This window comes from Neoarius graeffei, chromosome 21 (genome assembly GCF_027579695.1).
Source record: "Neoarius graeffei isolate fNeoGra1 chromosome 21, fNeoGra1.pri, whole genome shotgun sequence".
In the NCBI taxonomy this organism is placed as follows: domain Eukaryota; kingdom Metazoa; phylum Chordata; class Actinopteri; order Siluriformes; family Ariidae; genus Neoarius; species Neoarius graeffei.
In genome coordinates, this window is record NC_083589.1 from 35,169,804 (window position 1) to 35,188,829 (window position 19,026).

The window sequence follows — 19,026 nt, forward strand, 5'->3', positions numbered from 1 at the left end:
GCACTGTAAACAGTGTTGGCAGAGTACTGCTTCCCCCTCCTGAGGCGCCGGACGGTTTGCCAGAATTTCTTCGAGGCCGACCGATAGTCCTTCTCCATGGCCTCCCCGAACTCCTCCCAGTTCCGAGTTTTTGCCTCCGCAACTGCCCGAGCTGCAGCACGCCTGGCCTGCCGATACCCGTCGGCTGCCTCAGGAGTCCCGGAGGTCAACATGGCCCGATAGGACTCCTTCTTCAGCTTGACGGCATCCCTTACTTCTGGTGTCCACCACCGGGTTCGGGGATTGCCACCACGACAGGCACCGGAGACCTTGCGGCCACAGCTTCGAACAGCTGTGTCCACAATGGAGGTAGTTTTTTTAGGTTAATTTTTTTTTTTAAACTGTTTAGAGCCAACTGACAGTTTAAAAAAAAAAATACTCCGACGACCGGCAGAGAGAGAGAGAGAGAGAGAGAGAGAGAGAGAGAGAGTGTGTAGCTTAATTTGTATACTTATACCACTACTACCTTTATTTTTACGTGAATTACAGCAAGAAAGTGTCAGACACTCAATGCGTGAAGTAAAAAAACCTGTTTTTAACCGACGGTTAAAAAAAGAAAAAAAAAATCTCCGACAGGCAGAGACGCAACGCGAGTCGCTTTCTACCAAGCACCACATCTGAACGAACCCACGTTTACCAGAACTCTACTGGTTATAAGTAAGTACAAACTGAAATAAAAACAAACTTGAAGCTGAAGAAACCCGAAACTTTAACGGAAAAGAGCCGCGAACCTGAGTGACTGAGGGACAGACAGAGAGCTGTACTCTGTGTGAGCAGAGCGGTGTGTGTAGGGGAGGGGCGCTGTGACGCTGTGTGAGGATTTTCATTCAGTCCGAACACAGATATTGACTCGTATTACTCGTACTCGGCAAAAGTGCTTTATCTGGACCGGATACTCGTTTCAGCCGAGTATCCGGCTCAACTAATATTATATATATATATATATATATATATATATATATATATATATATATATATACACACACACACACACACACAGTGGTGCTTAAAAGTTTGTGAACCCTTTAGAATTTTCTATATTTCTGCATAAATAGGACCTAAAACATCATCCGATTTTCACACAAGTCCTAAAAGTAGATAAAGAGAACCCAGTTAATCAAATGAGACAAAAATATTATACTTGGTCATTTATTTATTGAGGAAAATGATCCAATATTACATATCTGTGAGTGGCAAAACTATGTGAACCTCTAGGATTAGTAGTTAATTTGAAGGTGAAATTAGAATCAGGTGTTTTCAATCAATGGGATGACAATCAGGTGTGAATGGGCACCCTGTTTTATTTAAAGAACAGAGATCTATCAAAGTCTGATCTTCACAACACGTTTGTGGAAGTGTATCATGGTACAAACAAAGGAGATTTCTGAGGACCTCAGAAAAAGTGTTGTTGAGACTCATCAGGCTGGAAAAGGTTACAAAACTATCTCTAAAGAGTTTGGACTCCACCAATCCACAGTCAGACAGATTGTGTACAAATGGAGGAAATTCAAGACCATTGTTACCCTCTCCAGGTGTGGTCAACCAACAAAGATCACTCTAAGAGCAAGGCGTGTAATAGTCGGCGAGGTCACAAAGGACCCCAGGGTAACTTCTAAGCAACTGAAGTCCTCTCTCACATTGGCTAATGTTAATGCTCATGAGTCCATCATCAGGAGAAGACTGAACAACAATGGTGTTCATGGCAGGCATGCAAGGAGAAAGCCACTGCTCTCCAAAAAGAACATATTTGCTCATCTGCAGTTTGCTAAAGATCATGTGGACAAGCCAGAAGGCTACTGGAAAAATGTTTTGTGGACGGATGAGGCCAAAATAGAGCTTTTTGGTTTAAATGAGAAACATTATGTTTGGAGAAAGGAAAACACTGCATTCCAGCATAAGAACCTTATCCCGTCTGTGAAACATGGTGGTGGTAGCATCATGGTTTGGGCCTGTTTTGCTGCATCTGGGCCAGGACAGCTTGCCATCATTGATGGAACAATTAATTCTGAATTATACCAGGGAATTCTAAAGGAAAATATCAGGACATCTGTCCATGAACTGAATCTCAAGAGAAGGTGGGTCATGCAGCAAGACAAAGACCCTAAGTACACAAGTTGTTCTACCAAAGAATGGTTATAGAAGAATAAAGTTAATGTTTTGGAATGGCCAAGTCAAAGTCCTGACCTTAATCCAATCGAAATGTTGTGGAAGGACCTGAAGTGAGCAGCTCATGTGAGGAAACCCACCAATATCCCAGAGTTGAAGCTGTTCTGTATGGACGAATGGGCTAAAATTCCTCCAAGCTAGTATGCAGAACTGATCAACAGTTACCAGAAATGTTTAGTTGCAGTTATTGCTGCACAAGGGGGTCACACCAGATACTGAAAGCAAAGGTTCACATACTTTTGCCACTCACAGATATGTAATATTGGATCATTTTCCTCAATAAATAAATGCCCAAGTATAATATGTTTGTCTCATTTGTTTAACTGGGTTCTCTTTATCTACTTTTAGGACTTGAGTGAAAATCAGATGTCTCATCTCATCTCATTATCTGTAGCTGCTTTATCCTGTTCTACAGGATCACAGGTAAGCTGGAACCTATCCCAGCTGACTCCGGGCAAAAGGCGGGGTACACCCTGGACAAGTCGCCAGGTCATCACAGGGCTGACACATAGACACAGACAACCATTCACACCTACGGTCAATTTAGTCACCAGTTAACCTAACCTGCATGTCTTTGGACTGTGGGGGAAACCAGAGGAAACCCATGCAGACACGGAGAGAACATGCAAACTCCGCACGGAAAGGCCCTCGCCGGCCACGGGGCTCGAACCGGGACCTTCTTGCTGTGAGGCGACAGCGCTAACCACTACACCACCATGCCGCCCCGAAAATCTGATGTTTTAAGTCATATTTATGCAGAAATATAGAAAATTCTAAAGGGCTCACAAACTTTCAAGCACCACTCACAGCACTTATTTTTTTAAGTACCTCATCTACTTCAACAATGTAACACAAAGATCAGTCCATAACAGTTATAAATGTCACTTAATTCCACAGGGTGTCGATAATGGTGGACACTGGTGAAAGTGCTCATGATTATCGATACCTCATGTGACTTTTCAAACGCACGTTTAGATACAAAATGGCGACTGTCAAATGAAAGACGAAGAAACAAAGTAGGTTTCAACAAGGAGATCATGAAATATTGGTGAATTTGATCAGTCAAAACATGTCCATGATCTTTCCACCTGCGATGATAACGTCCGGGTTTTCCTCAAATTGCTGATTGTACTAAAAAAAATTTCCATCTCAGGTAATCAACTGTGTCATCAGACGACAAGATCAAAGGGCAATGGGGGTCTTCCGGTTGATTAATTAACCAATAATAACTGTTGTAACTGAAACTCACCTTTGTAAAATTGTTTTTTTTTTATTAGTAAATCTGAAAAGGTGTCAATCATTCTGGATTGTCGATCATTGTAGCCAGTTATCTTTAAACAGCCAGTACTGTGTTTAGAGTGATGTTAATAAACACGAACAGCATAAATTTACAAAACCTTATTCAATTTTGTTTCCATCCATCCATTATCTGTAGCCACTTTATCCTGTTCTACAGGGTCGCAGGCAAGCTGGAGCCTATCCCACCTGACTATGGGTGAGAGGCGGGATACACCCTGGACAAGTCGCCAGGTCATCGCAGGGCTGACACATAGAGACAAACAACCATTCACACCTGCAGTCGATTTAGAGCCACCAATTAGCCTAACCTGCATGTCTTTGGACTGTAGGGGAAACCAGAGCACCCGGAGGAAACCCACACAGACATGGGAAGAACATGCAAACTCTGCACAGAAAGGCCCTCGCCAGCCACTGGGCTCGAACCCAAAACCTTCTTGCTGTGAGGCAACAGTGCTAACCACTCACACTGCCCTATTAATCAAAATTGTTTCTTACAACACTTTCCTTTTTTCCAAGAAAAAAGGATATGCAGTTTACATTCCTGGTTGCACATATGATTGGGAAATGTGTGTGTGTGTGGGGGGGGAGCTTACTGTAGGACAGCATGTTTATCTGTTGTGCAGCACTGAACTGGAACCCTCAAAGCTAAACTTAGGAAGTGAAACATCTGTTGTAACTGAAACTCATCTTCATAAAATTGTTTTTTATTGGTAAATCAATAAAATAAATAAAAGGTGTTGATAATTATGGGCTGTCTATAATTGTAGCTGCCATTCTACTATAATTTTTATGGAGATTTCTTCAGTTTTTCTCTTAGCAGTGTATCTTTCTCTTTTGTATATTTCTTCTTCCTTTCTATTTAGGACAGTTGTTGAAACAGGATTATTTTCTCATGTTATTTGCCATTTTCACTTTATTCTCACAGTCATGAGAATAAAGGCACTGCCTAAAAGTGGAGCGCCCATCTGTTTCTGGGTTTATAGAATTTTCTTATATCATAGCCAGTCTCTTTTGTTTTATTTGCCATTTTCACTTTATTCTCACAGTCATGTCTTAATATATAGGCACTGCCTAAAAGAGGAGCGCCCATCTGTTTCTGGGTTATAGAATTTTCTTATATCATAGCCAGTCTCTTTTTTTTTTTTTACTGGCTAGCACTGGCCACTAGGCGGCGTGTATGGCTGGTAATTACTAACACTGGCCACTAGGCGGTGTGTCTCATCTCATCTCATCTCATCTCATTATCTGTAGCCGCTTTATCCTTCTACAGGGTCGCAGGCAAGCTGGAGCCTATCCCAGCTGACTACGGGCGAAAGGCGGGGTACACCCTGGACAAGTCGCCAAGTCATCACAGGGCTGACACATAGACACAGACAACCATTCACACTCACATTCACACCTACGGTCAATTTAGAGTCACCAGTTAACCTAACCTGCATGTCTTTGGACTGTGGGGGAAACCGGAGCACCCGGAGGAAACCCACGCGGACACGGGGGAGAACATGCAAACTCCGCACAGAAAGGCCCTCGCCGGCCCCGGGGCTCGAACCCAGGACCTTCTTGCTGTGAGGTGACAGCGCTAACCACTACACCACCGTGCCGCCCCTAGGCGGCGTGTATGACTGTAATTACTAACACTGGCCACTAGGCGGCGTGTATGACTGTAATTACTAACACTGGCCACTAGGCGGCGTGTATGACTGGTGGTACACGGACAAACCACAAAAAAGTGCAAGGTCTTTACAGGAAGATATCAGACCGAGGTCTTGATATTTTCAGTCTGACATTTTCCCATAAAGACCGAGCCAGCGAGGTTAATGAGTTTATTACATGGCTTTATTTCTAAGATTAAAATAGCGGGTCATTATAATGAGGTGTGATGCTGCTTTCAGTCACGTCATATTTGTAACATAACAGTCGAGTCACACATGCAGAATAAATGGCCAGTGGTTTCAAATCTGAATTTCTGTTAGCGGTTTCAGAACGCTCTTTATTGCTCATTTCTTGAATAACTCAGTGACTCTTGTCTGTCTTTTGTGTTTCGGCCATTTTTTATTCCGAGTTCATTTTTTTTTTTGTCTTTTTTGTTTGTTTTTTGCAACATTGAAAGTTGGCACCTTAGAAAGAAAGTCCGTAAGAAAGTCGCCCACTGGCTTTACAAGATAATACTGCCCCACCAGGGAACCAATCAGAGCACACGATTTTACCGGAAGTAGCTTGTGCCATATAATAACTATTTATTGGTCACATAATTCACATTACACATGAATTGATCCTGATTGAGTTAAATAACTTCTAGATTATTCCTTAGTGCTCACACTAATATCTCGCATCTCATTTTCTTTAAGACACATTAGCTTTTTTTATACTACTGAATTATTATATTGATCTTATTTTTATTTGATATAATTATAAACAGATATTGTATGTCATTTAGAGTTTCTTGAAATTTACGTCATACATTTTTGAATGTTTTGGAAATATTAATTTGTATGGAAATATATTCTAATTAATGGAGTATTAGAATAATTTATTGATTTGTTAAAATTATGCAGTAAATAGTAATTAATTTAGGACTTGTTTAATTTTATTATTAGATGATTGATTGATTATATATAATTTGTAACTATAGCTACAGATTGGTATCAATTTGTTTCTAAATAGTTAATTTGTAATATCTGTATGTAACTCTCTGTTCCAGCCACGATTTGCATGATTAGATTCATTTTTCATTCTGTGCAATAGAATGTTTATTTTTTTCATTGCTGATCTGGAACAGTATATGAGGGTTCACATCGTCCAGGCAACAGGAAATGATTTCACTCTTGTGGACCCTGAGCCACATGCTGTCTCCATCTCTGTGGAAACCAGAATTGTTCGGTCATGTTGTAATGTACACTTTGTTTTCTTCTCTGTTATGCATGTACAGTGTCTTGCAAAAGTACTCATCCCCCTTGGTGTTTGTCCTGTTTTGTCGCATTACAAGCCGGAATTAAAATGGATTTTTGGGGAGTTAGCATCATTTGATTTACATAACATGCCTACAACTTTAAAGGTCCACATTGTTGTTTTATTGTGACACAAACAATAATTAAGATGGAAAAAAACAGAAATCTGGAGTGTGCATAGGTCTTTGTTGTTGTTTCGTTTGTTTTTTTTCTTTTCAGCAATGGCTTTTTTCTGGCCACTCTTCCATAAAGCCCCACTCTGTGGAGTGTACGGCTTAAACTGGTCCTATCCACTGTGGATCTCTGCAGCGCCTTCAGTGTTATCTTTGGTGTCTTTGTTGCATCTCTGACTAAACGCCCTCCATCACTCCCTCCATGAAATAAGCGACGCTGGTTCTTTATACAGATGGATTTATTTCTCTCTTCATTCCAATTCACCGTCAACAATCCACCGTCGAACTGTTAAGACAATGTCCAAAAAAAACCAACGCATTCATTTAACATAAAATTGACACACCAAAGACTAATTAACGCACCAAGCAACGTAAATAAACATACCTTGCTGGCTGTATACAACACAGGGGGAATGAGTCTTGAACAAAAAAAAAACCCTCAAAATCAAAATAGGAAATACTAGGATCATCTTGAAAACAGAGGATAAACAATTTCTTGAAACTTTCTTGGTGGATTCCCGCAATTAATTAATTGAAAGATGTGGTGCTTTCCAGCAGAAATTAGCACTGTTTGTCCTCACATGGTTCTCCCTCAGCACCTGTTACTCACTACACTGCAGAAGTGTCTTAAATAGTCTCACATCTACATGTAAACCCTGAGACATGTTCTGACATGATCAGACATGTAGAAAGAAGGACTGAAAAGGCTTGGGCTTGAGTTGCACAATACAAATAAATCTTCACAAGAAATAAACCACATAAATAATATATGTAAACATATATGTAAACAAATTATTAATTATTGCAAATAATATCCACAGCAGTTACACTCCCACCAAATCACATTTTTTGTGTGATTTCACTTCACTTCCATTTCAACCTCACAAATTAACTCAAACTTGTGGAGAATAACCCTGACCTTTATTCTGCTTCAAGCAGTAGAACAGTCTTATGTACAGGCCTATCAAGATAGCCTGCACAACTTAATTTGTGCCGGATCTTGCCGGAACAGGATCCGGCACCTCTTGATTTTGCCCTCCCTGCATTCCGGTACTTATTTGGACAGATCCAGGACCTCTCATAGCCTACATGTATATAAAATATTACAGAACGTTTTGAAAATGTCTTAAATAAATTAATGTGCATATCATTTACAGAACAAATCCCACGAAATTCGTGATGTTTATTTAGATGAAGCGTCATTTAGTCGGAGATTTGTTTATATGTTGCTGGGCAACGATTCATGTTGCTGGCAGAGGTGGAAAGAGTACTAAAATATTTTACTCAAGTACAAGTACTGTTACTCTGATGAAATTTTACTTAAGTACAAGTAAAGTTACCAGACAAAAAATCTACTCAAGTAAAAAGTAGATCATTTAAAATGTACTTTGAGTAAAAGTAAAACGTTACTTTTAACAATGGGTGTTTTCTGCCTCCATTGTGTTGTGCAAAAATGAAAAAGAGGAAACAAGGATATATGTACATCTCAACCCAGATGTTTTATTTAAAGGAAGTGTATCAAATTGAATGCTTAGGATAATGCTGCATTAAAACTGAAACAAACAAAAAAGGTCAATACACACAGTCATGTCATTTACATCGCCCTGACCACACACAAAGCATTGTACACGAAATATGAAAGTGAAATGTTGCACCGAAATCTCGTAGCTTGCCTGTGTGTACTGTGTGTTATTGAACAATTCAATTCAAACATTATTTGTTTTGCTTAGTATTCCTTTCTGGCCTGTTGGATGTAGAATGGTAGGAGGACTGATCACGTCAGGTTGGCGAGCTAACTTGCTTGCATGATTAGCCAACCAAATAACAGACTAGTTACCGTTATGTTACAGTACCAACAGGTTGCTACTTCAACATTAGCAATGCCATCCACTATTTTTGGAATATAACCAGCCTATTGTCGGTTTTACTATGGAAAGGAAACATTATGATCAGGGGCGCAGATACGTTTTTTGAACTGGGGGGGACAAAAAACTGGGGGGGACAAAGCTGCCAGCAAACCAACCCCGATATGCCTGTCAAACTTGTTGTGGGTAACCATAGCAACAAAGCTCGAGCTCGCAACCTGTGCAGTCTGCGCAGCTCAACCAACCGAATATCAGTCTTTGTTTTGTTTTATGTGAGTTGTTGCAACTATGTATACACTGCTGTACACCTCAATAAACCGAATGGTAATTAGTCTTTTGATTTTTCCGTGAGGTTTGCCTTATGCAAAGAAAGACAGCATAGACGTTTTTTCCTCCCTATAAGTGGGGGGGGACCGAACGAGGTGAATTTAAATCTGGGTGGGACGAATCCCACCCGTCCCACCCTCCATCTGCGCCCATGATTATGATGCCAATGACAATACTTACCTCAACATGCTTGCGCAGATTAGACGTCGAATTTTTGTATGCCGCAATGGTTGTCTTCTTGGGCACACATAATCTGCATTGCATAATGAAACTGTCACCCCTTTTCTCTACAAAGCTGAAGTGATCACGTATGTAGGGCCAGGGGTGCACTTCATTACTGGAAGAAATTGCGTTTTCTGCAGGGTCGTCCACCACAGGTTCCTCGGTCTCCTCCATGTCCGCAGGGGCGCTTTATCAACACCCGTGGCCCAGGGGCTAGGCCCCTCATAGGCTACCTGTCAACCCTACCTTTACCATTGGCCAGGAAAACACTCTTATTTTATTTGCAATACATGTCAAGCATTTACAGTGTAAGTGCGTAATTAGCCTAGAAGCCTACGATAGGTTACGTTTGGCTCAGCGTAGCTGCGCAAGGCCCACGCTCACATCGCTCAACACATCCGACCACAGAGGGAGAGAAGAACGTGCGCATTATCATTACAGAGCCGGTTCTGATTATTACCACGGACAGGACAGTGATACTGCATAACTTTCACGCAGGGGCATGGCCAGAGATAACCACACAAGCCTGCGTGCGCTATAATGTAGACCTATGTGTTGTAAACATAAAACACACACACCTACAGGCAAGTCCTTTTAAAAAATAAAATGCATAAAAATAGCTCGGCGGCATGAAAACAAACATTCACTGCAAGTCAAGGTACTTGGCTTGGCGGCCACATGAAACGTAAACACCATGGACAGCAGCCAAACTCATAACTCTACAGACCGAAATACACGAAACCAAGTCCTACTAGGGTCTATTTTACCAATCTATGTTCAAGCATCATGCAAGTCTTCCTTCTCCTTGAATGAGACCGTGCATTCAACTGCCTTTTTGACATGACTGCATCAAAATACCACTTGCAACAATATTTCACGCTAGGGCTGTGCCGATAGACGATGCCATCGTCCATCGACGATGGTGGTCATCCATCACGATGGAGAGCCACCATCGTGATACCACGCCCCCTCCTGTCATAATCATGCATATATGGTATCATCTGGGCCTATTTAACCTAAAAAGTTAGTTTTTTGTTAGTTTAGTTAGTTAGTTTTGTTTAATATATAAATATATAACATATTATAAATACATAATTATATAAATCATTATAAAGTAATATCCTATTACCGCTTGTTCACGTAGGCTATGGTGCAGGGACGTGCTAGTGAACATAACATGTGGTTACACAAATACAGTATGCTACTAATAATAAATTTTGACTTCATTTTTTAGCCTACACTATACTTTTAATGTAAAATGTGTCATGTTGTTCCAACAAATAGCCACTATTAACAGTCGGGAAATATTTCACCTTATCAAACGGCAGTGAAGCGCAGACTTCGGCAGAAGTCAAATAACTTTAATCTGGTAAATAGGCCTACTTTCAGACTCAAAATGGTCCACTCCAAGCCATAATTTCAAACCAAATGGAAGAATGAAGGTGATTCTGACAAATGTAAAGACAGTAAAAAAAAAAAAAAAAACCAATATTAAATCATGATTTTAAAAGCTGGTGCAATAATTCAAACACTAAAAAATTGGAAAAATTAGCGCGTTCAAGTGCGCACTAAAGGCCGAAACGCATCTTCAATTGATATGGTGTAAATAAACAATGAGTAATAGCTTAAATGTAGTTTCTTCTCATAGTTTGAATACTAGTCTTTCATTGTTAGAGCAGATTAATATCTTACCGTGATCAGTGAGTGCTCGGGGAGGTTCATTTCCACCTGCGCTTTGCGCAGCTCATTTCTCCGAAGCCAGCTGTGCGCAAACGCAGTGTTGACTGCTCGGCAAACTCCAAACGCTCGGTCTGTACTGGCCCTCTGTTGCGCAAGCGAGTTGGTTATGGCCAGGTTCAAATTGTGCCCAAAACAACTTAACCACGGCCATTTCAATTGCCTGATGGCTGTGACAATATTCACCCCGTTGTTATACAGGCGATCTTTTTCTTCTCTATTTTCCATTCGGCAAGTGTCTCGCGCAATGCGTCTTCTAAATTGTCCGCTGAATGTGTCTCTGGCATGAAACTCGTCTGCAGGCATTTGGACTGCATTGCCCACTCTCAGGCCACATAATGTACGGTAGCTGACATATAGGGCATCATGTTGCAGCTGGACCACATATCCGTTATCAAGGCCAAATATTCCACATCACCTAGCACTTTTTTTTCTTAACGTGCCAAAGCCTCAGATGAGTATCTAATACTAATAATAATAAATAATAATAAATTTAATAATGTGGTATTAAAATCCCCCCCGGCCCACGATATGATCGTCCATCACGACGTTTGCACTGTAAACATCGTCGATGCCAATTAAGGGGACATCGCACAGCCCTATTTCACGCACTCCATCAAGAAAAAAGTTAAACATGATGAACACGGGCATACTGTAATACGATTTTTTTTAAAAAAAAAGAAACTAGCTACATCAAAGTCCTTCAATAAACCCATCCTTTCGCGCAAATGAGCTTAACCTAGTTCAAAGCATGACGCTAGCAGTAGCTGCATAAGGCAAAATCACGTGGGCCTTTCGTCAACAACAAGCCACGGCGGGCAAACATTAATAATCAAGCGTCCTTACCTTAAAACGTTGTCTTGACCACAGAACTTCTCAAGTATTTCACTTAAATCCACACGGGTTAACAACACACCCAACACAGCTAGCGAGAAATGTGGATCTGCGCTAGCTTTGTATTGCTATTCCCCTCAGTATGCTTACTCTGTCTGCTGCCCGAACTGTGAACGTTATAGGCTACAATCTTTTCATCAATTTCTTCAGTAGATGCCGTTTTAGACATTTTATTATCCCCATCGAAATATGCTATTATACTAACAGGATTATAACTCATCACACGACATGTATTCAAATCACAACTGATTTATTTTACTGTTGGACAGATCATAGCATATCTAGCCTAGCTGCACATAGCCTAGCTGCTGGTACGGCTGATAACTGATAAGTAGCTGATATTCTGAACAGATTGGTGATCCTTACCTTAAAAAAGTCTGTGACTTTAGGCAACGATTCTATCATTACCTGCATCTCTCTTTTTTTCCTTTTATGCGCCCCGCTAACATGTGAACGCTTCATCTTTCAAAGCCTCTAAATTTGTGTCTCTGTAGTCTGCAGTCTTTGGCGCGCTTTCGTGCGTGACGTTACATTTTGTTACATTTTATTCTGGTCCAGTTGTGGGTGTTCGTTTCGCGAACCACATCCACCATGTCTCTTACAGCAGGCTACTGTGCGCTCATTTATTTCTAACCTTATTTCTATCCGTACATTAATGTAGGCCCACGATTCCGACAGTTTATTATTTTATTAATATTACAAGGCCCCTGATTGGCTGTGGCCCAGGGGCGTGAGCCCCCCCCCCCCCCCCCCTTAAATCGCCGGTGCATGTCCGCCATCGTCTGTGTGAGACTCACGCGCGCGACAACTGTCCTTCCCGTGATTCATTTCCAGAACGCATTTCCCCTTCTCCATTTTAGCCTTTTTTTATTTTTTATTATTTTTTTTTTACTCAGTAACGGTTGTGATGTAAAATTTACCGAAGTACACTACTTAAAAGAAAACATACTTAAGTAAAAGTACACTCTTTAAAAATTACTTGAAAAAGTATAAGTACACAAAAAAGCTACTCAAGTACAGTAACGCGAGTAATGTAATTCGTTACTTTCCACCTCTGAAGATGGTGGGGACTTTGGGACCAGAAAAGACGGGTGGGATGAAACTGGCTAAAGAGTGGATTTGTAACACAGTGAGCTCATCTGCTCCAGACATAAAAAAGCAATGTGCTCCAAGAAAAAAAAAAAAAAGGTGTTTGAACATGCCCGCACCAAGGCGCACCTTGCAGCAGAAAGCATTCTTGAGAAGGCAAAAGTGGATCCTTTAGGATAAGCTATAATTAATAGCCAGTCAAACCAGATCAACACAACAGCTCGTGTGTTTCGCACAGCCTACAAGGAGGCTAAACGTAACCGACCAGCATATGGCTTTGAACAGGAGATTGACTGTCAAGAGTTAAACGGGCTCGATATGGGTCATATTTTACACTCTAACGTTGCCTGTACAAACATACAAAAACATTTCGGATGAAATGAGAAGAAAATTGTTTGAAAAAAATTGTAGAATGCGCACCCAAACTCAGTCTACTGCTGGATGAATCCACCAGTCTAAACAAAAATAGCTGCCTAATTATATACCTAAAGCTAGCCGCACACTACGCCGATTTTCAGCGTACCGAGCCAACTGAAGTCGCGAGTCAGGCGTAAAGACTAGTTTTCGATGGTACCGACTCATCTCACAGCCGATTCGAAAAACTAATCGGGAGCCATGCTGCGTTCATGTGCTATGGGAATTATGGTAAATACCAAACGCCGACATGGAAAGCACACATGAACGCCCCCTCTTGTGGTATTTTCCACTGGGCAACTCGTAGAAAATTTTGATACACGAGTTGCCGAGATGAGATGAACTTTAACCTTTTCAACATGGCGGCGAGCGGTACAAGACACTTGAATGCTAAGCATTGTACGCTACTAAAGTTTTTTTTACTAGTACTAGTGGGTAGTTTTTGGTGTCTATGCAATGTTGCGTCATTAACAAGTGTAATATAATACATTAGAAATCCGTTTCCTTTAAAAATGTGTTGTTATGGTTTGTTTTTACCTATCCAGAGCAGACGCTATTGCTAACGATAGCTAACTAACTATTGCTAACTTGAATCTGGTCCACCATCTTTAATTTGTCAACCACAACAAAAGCATGTGAACACAACACACTGGTAAATACCACTTCCCAACTGGAAAATATCTTCTTCCCAGAGCACATGAATGCAGGGCCAGACTGATCGGCGAGAGTTGCTAGCAATAGCCAATCATATCTTTCGCATATAACACGTGATATTTCGTGATCATGTGACTTCTATCTTTTTGAAAAATGGCGGAACTTTGGACTGAACGGGAAGAGGATCAACTTGTGGAAATGTGGAGGGCCAGGCCATGCCTGTACGACGTTACGTCGTGTAGTTACAAGAACAGGGGGGAGAAAGCTAAGGCTCTGAATGAGATAGCCTTGAAACTTTCTCGAGATTGTAAGTACTTCAAAGTTTGCCGTAATTACAGTCAGCTGAAAAATTACGATAAAGATTGTGACGATTGTCATGGAAACGATGTTATTACATATTATCATAACGATGAAGCCTAATTAAAACCACATACACATATATATATGGTCCGTGGTCCGTGTACGTCGCGGCCATCAGATAACGGTTTTGATTTAGAAAAATAAAAAATAGAAAATGACCTGTATTTCGTTTTTCGTTTTAAAATCAATGAACAGAAAACGGAAGACGACCGGACCTGACTCTTCACTTGACTTTCTGTGCAGTGTAAATAATGGTAATTTGAAATTGAGAAAAAATTCTATTCCCGATTTTACCTAAAGGCCTTTCTTAATGACCCGGAAGCTGTGCTCTCCTGCGAGCGCCACAAAACCTGACCCGGAAGCTGTGCTCTCCTGCGAGCGCCACAAAACCTGAAAATACCGCCTCTACGGAGAAGACATTTGTATGTAGCCAACTGTTAGATCCAAAATGTCTTTAGATCAGTACTCGGATTTTATAAAACACAGGAGATTAAGTGGGATGGCATGTGCCGATATTGCTGCAGCACTGACGGGTCACTTTGGTTCTTTAAGAGGATTTTCAGAGAGGAATGTACGGCGGTGGTGCAAAGAGCAAGGACTTGGCGCAAAGGATTTCTGCCCTGACAGGCAATTGGAAAGTGAAGTGGCGAAAGCTATTGAAGAGGTGCGGTGTTTGTCACAGTTTGAATAAAAATGTTTTATGTTCCGGTATTCCAAAAGATCGCGTAGCGCTGCAGTTGCATAGTTGACACATGATTGTGCATATGCAGAGTATCTCGTCTTCTCAACACACAACACACCTTGTAGGCCATACAAGGGAATTTTCTGTAACATACATAATTACTGAGTGTAAAAAATGCAGTGAAATTGGGCTGCACTGAGGGGGGTGGTGGTGGATGATGTGAACAAAGGGCACGAGCGAGCCTATGTGGCTTGCTTGGGGGGTGAGGGGGGCAGTTAAAATTCGAGCAGAAGAAACCTTGGGCAGATCCCTGGCTCAAAGAGTCAACCCAGTTAACTGCCAGCTAGGGGTCATGCAGGAAGAGGGAGTCAAGGAGAAGGCCTTGTGTGTGTGTGTGGGGGGGGGGGGGGCATGAATTAATCTTAATAATGATAAATGCATCATGATAAATGCATCAAAACATAAAATTCCTTTCTCAGACTGGGTCGTACTACGGAAGAAAAATGATGACCGGCTATCTTGCTGCAAAAGGGGTCAAAGCTTCTGAGGGCAGAGTGGGCAAAGTCCTACAAACAGTTAATCCACCATACCATGCAGCAAGACAGCAAGTAAGGCCAAATACAATGTCTCATCATACATAGGCTTGTTGAAAAGGTATTGAAAAGGTGTGCATACCAATGAGAGACAATTTTTATTTATCATCTATTTATTTATTTTACTATAGGGTGCCAGAAACCTTAACCCAGTCCCTTACAATGCTGAATATGTGGGTCACAAGTTACACATTGACCAAAATGAAAAATTGGTCATGTTTGGAGTGACCCATGTCATGGCTATTGATGGGTACAGTAAGAAGATTGTTGGGCATTCAACAATGCCCATCAAAAACAACATTATAATTTATGATGAAGTGTACAGGTAAGAAAAAAAAGAAAAGAAAGAAAATATGCCCCCCTTTCTTGAGAGGATCACCATTATAGATGTTAGCTGTTCAATGTATTTGTTAGTAATTCTATTTAAGCTTGACATTTTCCACATGTTTATGTATTGTTTTCAGGCCAGCTGTGATGTCCTACGGGATATGGGACCAAGTGCGTGTAGACTGTGGAAGGGAGTTTTTCTTGATCTTATTTGTCCAGGAGAAGCTGGCTGCATACCGCCACAACAAGGAAAGGCAGCCATACCTTCAAACGCCATCGACCAGGGTAAAACAAATCACACACATCAATCTAATTAATGCTTGCTGTACTGGGTGCCTGTAGCATGACACTATCCTCATAATCTTTTCATCTGCACAGAATCATACAATTGAAAGGATGTGGTTAGAAGTAAATCAAAGGGTAAATTTTCCCCTGAAGACTGCGCTTGTTCAGATGTGTGACCAGGAGGAAATTTGTTTGGATGACAGCTTGACAAAATTCTGCACATCCAACCTAACATGTCACATATCCCGAATTGGCCTCACAAATTTTGTGAAAGCATGGAATGCCCACAGAATTCCAGGTACTTACATTGTTATTTATTTTGTTTTTGTCAGTAAGCATGTATAGCTACATATCAAGCCCTTATTTTTAACAGGAAAGGGGATACCAAATCTCCTCTGTGGTCAAGGATGCCCGGCAAAGGTCTTGGAAGACAACCTACCTATTGGTGAAATTGCAGCAGACCTCTACCAGCAGGAAGTGGGGACAGCACTGACCAGAGAAGCCGTGTTTGGCACAGACCCTTTTTCCAATGAGGAAGCCCGCAGAAATGCTGAAAGCGAGTTTGCATCACACTTTGATCCCTTGTCACTTTTGCACAGTGCAGTCAACAACAATTTCAGCCCATTTCAGAATGCACTTAGGTGTCTTATTGATATCACTAGACAACATGCTGCTTAAGAGTAATGTTTGCTTCCTTAACATTAGTCCTGCAATTTCAGGATTGTAATACACTGCTTTGTCTTGCCATTTACCATGTCTTTGATGGTTGAGCAGAAGGTTCTTATGAAAGATGCACAATCCAAACAATGATGCTCAGAAATAAACATTTATTATCAAAGGCCAAAGGAAATATGCATTTTATATGAATTGTTTTATTCAGTAACCACTCTAGTTTAGGCCTCTGTACTCTGAACAGTCCAAACAACGATGTCCAAAAATAAACATTTATTAAGAACGAAAAGTAAGAGGCCAGTAGCAGCTCACAAAATTAGGCCTCTGCAGTCTTAAAAAATAACAGCACTGCAGAGAGACCCAGTGTCTCATGTATATTTTCACTAAAAGCTTCAGCTCTGCATTTCAGGCAGTGCTCAGAGGTAAGCAGCCACTGCTCCACACAGGTCCAACACCCAACAAGAGACCTGCAACAGGTTGCAAAGACGGGTCTATCCATTATATCTGCAAAATATCAAAGAAGAGAAAACTATGTAATAATGGTAAATGAATTATAGTTATAATTTGTTTTACCCTCTAAATGAGAAGTCATAAGTGCTTCACCAACACCCCTCATTCACCAATTTACACACAATGAATCACCCCTTTGCTTTGCACTTTTAATTACAGAGAATGGATCAGCAGCATGTCCATGCTGTGTAGTTTCATACCTTTACAAACAAGGCAGGATACACCTTCCATTGCTGGCTTCAGGGCAGCAGTCGTCAGAGCTGCTGTAGTCGTAGTCTTGACCACCTCTGACAGCCGGGTTATGTTGTCTCTAATTTCTTGTAGTTGGTCCAGTGTTTGCTGGACTGGAAAGCTATCCTCAACCCTGCGACTTAAATGTACAGAAAAAAATGAGCTAGTTCTATACATTATTCAACAAAGGAGTGAAAAGCTTTTTCCACTTTGGCAATTGCTTTACGTCATTTTGTATTACCTAGTTCTTGATCTTCGCCCTGACTGGAACTCCTGGAAGTCCTCATCCATCAAGGCATAAATCTTCCTTGAATTTTGTTTCCAGTAGTGGGCAGCTTAAAAGTCAGAGTACATATCACAACATATCAACATAATATATAACATATAACAAAAACAACATCAGTCTTAATTCAAAAACAGCAAGCTAAGGTTAGATAATTACTTCTTGTGCCTTCGGAATCCATAATCTTGTTCCCCTGAGAGTCAGTGAGGGTGATTAGGTGATCAGTGCCAAGGGCTTCTTTCACTTTGGTTGAGATACCTTGTAGTGTGGCTTCAGCCTCAGTGAATCTAATCACAAGTGTGCGTGAGGTTGTCAGCCGGTTGTCAACAACATCAGCAAAGTGTACTGACCTGAAGATAAAACAAAAACACATTCAGTTGCTCATGTTTCCTACTTCGACAGCTGAAATATCAGTAACACACACACACACACACCTTCAGTATCCTCACGGAAGTGAGTGCACCCCTAAACTCAAATGTGCACCTGTAAGGCATCCTCCAGCAGAAGGTAGAGGAGCACAAGGTGTCTAACATCCATGTGCTCAGTAGCGTCATCATGGAGACACACACACCTATACATGTGTGTGTTTTATTTAGCAGTAGATATTAGGTAGCTCACCTTTGAAATGTTCTTCCCATTGGTCCCTGTCGTATATTTGACAGACTGGGAGAGGAGGAGGAAGATGAGGAGGAGAAAGAGGCTAGCCGTCTAAATGCAAAAGGTGTAGAGCATGTAGGAGCATTGTGTGCGGCGTTTTGCTCGGGGTCGCCATGCACCTCGTAGTGTCCACGGCTTACCAGAGTCAATGTTGAAAAATACCCAGTGTCTTCTGGGAATAGGGCCGTATTGGAATCATCCGTCAGATATAGGGAATCCCCAGTGATCTGTGGAGTTGAACAAAATTAGAAGCAATGAGCATGATTAAGATTTTTAGGCTATCCACCTAATTTCATGCTCCCATCACCCTCTCCTCTTTCTGTCCTCTCTTGCTAATACACCACCGTCTCCACTTTATCCCCCCACGCGCACATAGACGACCACCACCATCCCACTGAGCAGCCAACATCATTTAGCCTACATGTTTTGTGACCTGCTCTTAACTGGTGACCTGACCCATACGAAAAAGAACAGTAAAGAACTTATAAGAATTTACCACTGTCTTAGTAGTAAATCCTTATAAGGATTTATAAATAGGCGGCACGGTGGTGTAGTGGTTAGCGCTGTCGCCTCACAGCAAGAAGGTCCTGGGTTCGAGC

The 19,026-nt window shown here is 41.3% G+C and overlaps 1 protein-coding gene across 1 annotated transcript; it reads left to right on the forward strand.

Annotated features, from left to right (window-relative positions):
* The first annotated feature begins 14,575 nt into the window (after window positions 1-14,575).
* Window positions 14,576-17,135, forward strand: LOC132870070 (uncharacterized). The gene is made up of 6 exons (XM_060903614.1): window positions 14,576-14,851; window positions 15,349-15,477; window positions 15,594-15,787; window positions 15,927-16,074; window positions 16,168-16,372; window positions 16,448-17,135. Exons 1-6 carry the CDS (start codon window positions 14,636-14,638, stop codon window positions 16,750-16,752), a joined length of 1,197 nt encoding a protein of 398 aa, XP_060759597.1. The 5' UTR covers window positions 14,576-14,635; the 3' UTR covers window positions 16,753-17,135.
* The last annotated feature ends 1,891 nt before the right edge of the window (window positions 17,136-19,026 follow it).

Coding starts and splice junctions, on each gene's coding strand:
- LOC132870070 (XM_060903614.1), top strand. CDS start 14,636: ATGTCTTTAGATCAGTACTCGGATTTTATAAAACACAGGAGATTAAGT. Junction 14,852..15,348: donor TGGCGAAAGCTATTGAAGAG/GTGCGGTGTTTG, acceptor TTCCTTTCTCAG/ACTGGGTCGTACTACGGAAG. Junction 15,478..15,593: donor ACCATGCAGCAAGACAGCAA/GTAAGGCCAAAT, acceptor ATTTTACTATAG/GGTGCCAGAAACCTTAACCC.